Source organism: Crocodylus porosus, unplaced genomic scaffold, assembly GCF_001723895.1.
Source record: "Crocodylus porosus isolate Cpor-Errol unplaced genomic scaffold, CroPor_comp1, whole genome shotgun sequence".
Taxonomy (NCBI): domain Eukaryota; kingdom Metazoa; phylum Chordata; order Crocodylia; family Crocodylidae; genus Crocodylus; species Crocodylus porosus.
This window is the reverse complement of record NW_017728932.1, coordinates 17,926,466-17,934,467: the sequence shown is the minus strand read 5'-3', so window position 1 is coordinate 17,934,467 and position 8,002 is coordinate 17,926,466. Positions and strand designations below refer to the sequence as shown.

The 8,002-nt window shown below is 45.9% G+C and overlaps 1 protein-coding gene across 1 annotated transcript in view; it reads right to left on the bottom strand.

The window, feature by feature from the left end:
- The window catches only part of MYO1C (myosin IC), an 85,405-nt gene extending 79,743 nt beyond the window's left edge, over window positions 1–5,662 (bottom strand). Inside the window, exon 1 of the mRNA XM_019545879.1 lies at window positions 5,377–5,662. Within this exon, the coding sequence (XP_019401424.1) occupies window positions 5,377–5,451 (75 nt within the window). The 5' untranslated portion in view covers window positions 5,452–5,662. The remainder of the gene's footprint in view (window positions 1–5,376) is intronic.
- Window positions 5,663–8,002: the final 2,340 nt, after the last annotated feature.

The following is an 8,002-nucleotide window of genomic DNA, read 5'->3' as shown; positions in this document are numbered from 1 at the left end:
CGGCGCGGGGGAGGCCGCGTCTGGGGCCTGCGCCCAGCGTCGGGCCCCGCTACACGTCCAGCGGAGGGCAACAAAACCGCCGGGGCTGGGGCCACAACGTTCTCCTCCCGCGGAAGGACAGGGTCTGCGCGCCTGCCGTCCGGCTCGGGCCTCTGCTGCCATGCACCGGAAACGGTCCGGGCGCGAGGGGTCAAGAGCCTCACTGTTTGGTTCACCTGGTACCGAAGGATCAGCCTGTCATTGCGCGCGTACCGGAGTGTCCCTTTGTAGGAAGGGCCTCCAACGCTTTGCAGCCTTTCCACCAGGCTCTGGCGGGCCTCTCCGTTCTGGGCGGTTCTCTTCAGTCACTGAGTATTTCACAGTTTCCTCATTCTAACAGCTTCGCTCCAGGTCTTAGGCTAAGGATGTAGGAGCCTCGGCCATTGCCAGTCTGAATTTCCACAGACTTTGGTTCAAACAACCGTTACCGAACGCAGAATTTGAGCTACTTTAAATCTGTGGGGTAGGTGCCTTCTTCCTCTGTTTTCCGTCGGCGCCACCTTCTTGTCTTCCATCCTCTCTTGGAACGCTTGAGTCAGCGTCCCAGATGCCCGAGAGATCTACCAGATGAAAACCTTTCCAGATTACTCTTCCTGCATTTGAGTTTTCAGATTAGCGTGTGAAACAATGCCAACTGACCCCACCTACTCCATTAGAAAAGCAGACTTCATTGAACAAATGTTGTAGAAGAAGCAGTGTTGGATTCTTAAACTTCTGAGAGGCTTTATTCTGTGTAAATGAAAATACGTATTTCCTCCAGCAAGACAAAAATTTAAAAGCAAGCCAACATCGGCAGGTAGCTCAGCCGCTGGTCTATGCTACAGGTAAGCCTCTTTCCACAGTGCACGCACACCGACAGCCTGGGCTCAGGTGACAGCCGGCAGCACATTCGTGGCTCCACTGCCCATTCCCCAGTGCCTTACTCTTCTCCTCCAATGCTGATCTTAGCTGCACACCTTTGGACTGCCACTCAAGGAGAGTCCCCTTCTCTTTTTCATTTCTTGCCATTTCATTTCACCTGTGCATCCTGCATGCAGTGGTGTTTAGTAGGGAAAAGGGAAGAGACAACTACACCCCAGTAACTGTGCTTTCTGTCGTCATCCCGATCCTATTTCTCTTCCTTAGCAAGTTATTTTTGCTTCTTTTCATGCATATTCTTGATGATTCCGTCTGCCTTTTGAGTGGCCGAGGGGAAAAAAGATGGAAACTTACAGCAGAATATCTGTGATGTTTTGCTTTTGTTTCTGCACAGCTGGAGCCATCACTGTTGTCACGCATCTCATACGATGAAAAGAAGGAACCATGACAACTGACTAGTACACGATGTACTTCCCTACCTTCAGCTACAAGCAGGTCTACCACATCTCTAAGCCCTGCTTTTTTCTTGCCTCACAAGGAGAAGTCCTCCGTGGCATCTACGGCTTCATTGCCAAACAGTGAAGAGAGAGTGTCAGCCTTTAAGGAAGGCAGACTAAACAAAAACTAAGCGTCATAATTCTCTAATTCCTGGTTTACTTAAAACGGTAACTCATTTTCCTGGACACTTCAACATGTCCACAAGCAAAGCGTTTCACACAACACACATTTCATAAACCTGACACTGTACTTTATTACATCTGCCCAGTTCACTAGATCACTGCATAAAGATTTTTTTTCACACAGCGTGCAAGTAAAAAGTGTGGAACTCATTGCCAGACAATGTTGTGGAAAATGACAGCTGAGCCAGATTCAAAAAGGGACCGGACACATCCTTGGAGGAAAATGGCATCAGTAGCTACTGAACGTGGAAGTTTGAGATTCAGAGGCTGTATCCCTGCTTCCTAGGCCCTAAATGCTAGAGGCTGCAAGTGGGAAAGGAACGGTAGAAAAAACCCTGGTTATACGTTATCCATTCTCCCTTTCAGCATCCACTCTGCCAGGGTGGGTGCATCTACACATGCCGTCCAAGTGGCATGATAAACTCTGGCACAGTCCGCACCAGAGTCAGCTGCTCCTGGGCACAGCGTCTGCACATGCACTTGGGCCCACAGCAGTTTGAGCCGGGACCGAGCAGCCCCGGGCTGGCAGGGTGCCCAGGGGGGCAGCCCCAGGCGCTGGGTGGTGGTGGCGGTGGAGGGGCTAGCTGGGGCACGGGGAGGGTGCGAGAGTGCTTATCGCCTAGCCCCACACTTTAGCACCCTGGTGCCCCAGTCACAATATACACATGCATTTCAGTCAGGGACAGTACTATCCTATGGTGGAGTTAATTTCCTGCACCCTAATACCGCTTCATGGGTAGACAGGGACGCTTCACTGTGGAGCCAGTTAGTCAGCTGCAGTAAAGCACTCCCTCTGCGTGACACAAGATACTGGGCAAGATAGACCTATGGCCTGAATCAGTAAATGGCAGTTCTTATATTTCTAAAACGATTAGTCGTCACCAAACTGAAAAAACCAGCAAGGTCAGACGGAGACAGAGGTATACTTAAACGACCCCTTTTGCTGAGAGGTAAAACTAATGCTCTAGAGCACAGTTGCATTTCCCCTGCATTTCCTTTCAATTTGAATGTATGTTTATTTCCCAGCAGAAAAGTGAGAGAGGGAACAAAGAAAATAATGCTTAATCAAAAGAACCCGTTTAGCATTGGTCTAAATTTCTCTACACTGGTCTCGAAACAGGCCTTCTCCAGCTTCTGGAAGGATCCCTGGGGTGTAAAGTTCAGTTGCTGGGATCCGGGACATTACTGCCCCCTTTACAATTGCCAGTAAGGATGCCTGTTAGTGGCAGTTTCGCATCAATTGCGAGACAGGTGCAAAGGCCCTACATGATCACTAGCATGCTCTGAATTCACTGCAGTTCAGCTTTCCTCTCCCCAGGTATACATGCTAAGGCGATGGTAATGAGGCAGACTTGACTGCAGGCCGATCAACATCTAGAGGAAATTCTAGACCCATCAGCTGGAGCAGTGTGGTACGTCCTGCTGAAATAGGAGAACTAAGCTCTGCCAGAACCATTTATCTCTGAAAGGTCCACATATCCTCACTTACAAACCTAAGGTTACTGAAAACATAGCATGTCCACTTACTAAAACTCCTCCAACCACTGCTGGACCAGATGGTTGATTAACCCGTTCTCTAGTTCCCGATATAAAAAGCGTCTCCACAGCACATGCGGTTCTCAGACCAGCAATTTGGTTTCTGCAGTTTCAGTATTTTGTTTTAAATGCCTAAAGTGACAGCTGCTCCCTCTCTCACCTCCCCTCTGGATCGCTAAGGGAACCACCATTCCAGCTGAATTTGGAGGGAACACGTCTCTCTGGGGGAGACTGGCCACCCAGGGTCCATTTCCACGTGTAATCTGCACGCTAGCCAGGTTGTTCAGTTTTCAAGGGGGCATTTTAAATGACTTAGTGAAAAGGCAATCATAGGAAGCCAAAATAACATTAGTGGTTGCTTCACCAGGTGAGGCCCCTGCACAAAATACTCCTGCTATCAGTGTTGGAGGGATGTATAATAGATGCCACACGAATAATAGAAATGTACAGTAAAACCAAGGGCTACATAAAAAAATTGCTATGTCCAGAGCAATGGAAACTTATGCTTACAAATTACTGCAGAAAGCAACAAGAGAGGAAGGATGTTCCACCTCTGAGGACAAACATGGACGACTATGAGCAACCAAGGCCCAATTAGCCATTCCAAAGGTTTGCTGTGGGACTACAAACAAGAATATAATATTCCCAACCTCATGGTGTGCTGTCAGGATGAATATATTTTTAAAATTGCAAGGAGCCTAGATATTATGCTAGTGGGAAGCACCCAAGTACCTCAGATGGGGCATACATAGTTTCATAGTTTCTAGGGTCGGAAGGGACCCGATTAGATCATCAAGTCCGACGCCCTGCCATGGCAGGAAAGAGTACTGGGGTCAAACGACCCCAGCAAGGTGTTCATCTAACCTCCTCTTAAAGACCCCCAGGGTAGGAGCCATCACCACTTCTCTTGGAAGTTGGTTCCAGACCCTAGCCGCCCTGACGGTGAAGTAGCACCTCCTGATACCTAGCCTAAATCTCCCCTCTGCCAGCCTGTGACCATTATTCCTGGTCACTCCTGGCGGTGCTTGGGGGAACAGGGACTTCCCCAGTGCCTGCTGATCCCCCCTGACTAGTTTGTAACACACACAACTTGATTTAAACATGGAATTACTTAGTTTAAGTAACTTTATAAATAACTACTGAACTGCCCAGTTGTCTCTCAAGTACCTCAAGTACATACAGACCAAGGGTAATGCAGAAATGGAAAGCAGCAAAATACGAGTTTCCTTTAAAGGGAAGTACGCTCACCTCAGATACAATGCAGCTAATCCTAGTGCGCTCTATTAATTCAGCAGAACTACCAATCGCCATTTTGTAGCTAGAGAACACCTCGACAATAAGAACAAAAACTCAAAACCAAAGCAAAACTTACCACTTGTCCCTTGACTGTCAGAGGTCCAGACAAGTCATGCAGAAGCCTTAAACCCTTCTCTCAAATGCCCCTTTTATTTTAGCTCGTTTTCTGTCAAATTTACACCAAGAGTCAGAAGACTGAATGCTCTACATAAATAGTCTAAATAAAACACTGCCACTAGGTAGAGATCTGAGAAGTGAAACATTTTAGTTTAAAAAAAAAAAGAAAAAAAAAAAATACAAACTGGGACTCCTCAGAAGTATTTAGCTCCGCTTTCCACACTGGATAATACATCAATAGCCGAGTGACATTGGTATGCCATTAACAGTGAACATAAAAACAAGAGTCTAGGATGTACCACCATTCAGTAACCACGCATTAACTAGATTCAGTACCCAGTTCACAAGCACGATGGCAACTTTCATCTTGCTTTCTTCCATTCTTACCATTACCGTTTTTAATGAGTTTTGGATTATATTTCTAACTTATGAACCTAATGGCAACATGGGCAGCGATTACTGAAGCTGCCTAAAAGCCTTTCTAAAATCTTTTTTCCCCACTTCATTGTTTTGCAAGGTTCTGCCAAATTCTGATGTTATCTACTGAGCTCTGCACAGCGATAACCCCGTTGTAACTACAGCTCACGTTCACTATGGACTGACTACTACACTGCACGAATGTACTTCTTTTGCTATTTCCCTGATTTCCAGCCGTTTGCTTTCCCTTTTAGTATCATTAATTTAATTGTTAATGAATTTAGCGTGTCTGTTGAAATCACGGCTGCGATCATTAATGAAGCAACTGCCAAAGCTCATCTTCAGATCGCTCTCAAAGGTAAGTTAATTGGTAACCTTGACAGTAACTCTAGAGCAGGAGGTGAAAACAGAACAGTAAGAAACACAGACTTACAGTCTTGCGTCCTCCATTCCGACTGACCACACGGATGATTTCTCCTGTGGGAACATACTCAATTTGCAGTTCCATCCTTCCAGTACTAAATTAGCGACGTCTCCGTCCTTCACAGGATAGTACTGGCATCAAGGAACAGCAGCAGGATCCCCTGAAACAAGAGACTAAGTGGGCTCTTTGATCCAGAAGCTCGAGTGTGAGTGGAAGAGCCAGTTCCTCACATTTATACTAAATGGAGATGGGAGTCCAAACTACAATCAAGTTCAAGCACTAGTTTCCACTAAACTCTGGATTGTTACAGCATGTCAAGGCGGTTCCAAGACCCATTAATTTATGTCTGTGTTTATTGCTGTTAACTGTGTAGATGGTCCATTTCAGCCCCGGGGGACGCAGAAAAGTCAGGTTGCTATGGATGCAACTTGACAGTTGTTGGCACAGAAATGTTGTACAGTGAACTCCGTAAGCACCATCCTGAGATTTTGTACCGGAAAAATTTTCTGTGTTGGACTCCAAGACGTTGGATTTAAAGACATGGGGCAACAGGAAATACCAACAGTTCCCACGATAGCAAGTTCTCCAAATTACTGTGCACTGTATTTTAGCTCAGCATAGCTGACCAATTCTAGCAGCAGCAAAAGTTTACTGCCATAAAGAAACTTCCAAAAAAACTATACAAATGTTTTCCTACTTTCATTACAGCAGGAAAAAAACTGTTGGCAAGGCCTGATTTAAGAAAAAGCACAATATATTACACTTTGAGGCATCCATCAACGCACCACCTGGCTGCACTTTAAACATCATCCTCCCCAACAGAAGCAGACACTGCCATGCACCCCAGCTGGCACCTGCGGTCTGCAAATCCCCAAAAACAGGTAACACTGGACAGACCAAAAAAAAGATTACCAACCAGAAGGCTACATGCCAGATATTGCAAGAGCAGGGTTTTTTTTTGGTTCAGTCTACTCTGTGCAGCCACGTTTGGGCCTTTAGTCTTATTCTGAGCAGGAACCAACTCCAAATGTGAAGACTTGTAACAGAGGATACCCAGATCATAAACATTTATAGCTACATACATCTGAAACGCCACCCAAAATTGAATAGGCTTACAAGGAAAAATGGCAAGATAATTTGTGACACTATTTTATATCTGCAGAGAAACAGCTTGTTCCTGCTCTGCGATTTTTCATCTTTGGAATTACTGATTTTTTTCAGATGAAAATAATCAATTTATCCTTAAGTATTACGCAAAAAGAAAGATGATTCTTATCTTAAGAACCATTTCTCTGCCAAGGTATTATTAAAGGCCTTTTACAAAAACAGGAGTTACTGGCTGCAAATCCAGGCTACTTATTTTTGGAGTAAAAATAATCATTGTATCATTTCTGCGGTTGGGACAGTTATGTTTTCACCACCGGGGAATGTTACCTAATTGTATCTCCCCATCGTATCTACAACACATATGTACCATTTGATTCAAATCCTTTGAAGCACATCTTAGAATGATATGAAAAAATTCTGAAAACAAGAGAAGACAAAAACCAGAAAGGGAGATGGGAACGAGAAGTTATGACTAGGAGAGGACACCCGTGGAAGAGAAGACACAGAAGAGATCAAAATATGAACAGTCTCTCAGGCAAGGGTCATGCATTGTGAGCTCTTGCTCAAGAAAGTATATGCAACTCTGATTCCGTTCATCTATAACACTGGGGCCAACCTTTTTGGCAGGTGTCACAAATAAGCTGCACATCCTCCCCAAGTGGCACCTTCCTCTGCCTGATCTGCTCTTCTCCCTTCTGCTCCCTGCCTGGACTGCTGCTCTACTCCCTGCCCACTCTACTGCTCTGCTTTCTGCTGCTTGCTGTCTGATCTGCTTTCTGTGGCATCACGGTTTTTGCCTGTCAATGTTATGTCACCGTAGCGTCATGTGTAGACGCACCACTGGGTAGGACTGATGTTGTTTGAGCAGGTCAGTGTTGCCATACCCATGCTGGTTCAAGGACTATGCAAGAAAGCAATGCTGGGTAGTATCTTTTACTAGGAAAACATTCTCACCCTGTCAGAACAGACAGATGGTCTCAGTTGAAGCGAGTGGCAGGGCTAGTAATTGGGTACGGAGGAACGTTCCCTTGGGACAATTTTGTGCCTGAGCCTGCAGCACTATAAACGTAGCAAAACCACTTCAACTTGAATCCTGCTTTGTCCAGGGGCAAAGGTGGATCATAGAATCACAGAATCACTGAGTTGGAAGGGACCTAGACAGATCATCTACTCCGACCCCCTGCCATGGGCAGGAAGGAGCACTGGGGGTAGCAGGGGTCATAAGACCCCAGCCAGGTGCCTATCCAGTCTCCTCTTGAAGATCTCCAGGGAAGGTGAGAGCACCACCTCTCTGGGAAGCCTATTCCAGGCTCTGGCCACCCTTACCATGAAGTAGTTTTTCCTAATATCCAACCTAATATTTAACACGTCTGTATCTCTATGGGGTTGAGTCCAACAACTGCCACCTGCTCCTGAATACTAGCTCCTCTTCCCCTTTCTTAAACTGCTCCAAGGAAATGTCTGTCCATGCCTAAAATTGTCATATTTCATTGTAATGGGTGTATATCGATTTCTTTCTGCAAGTTCA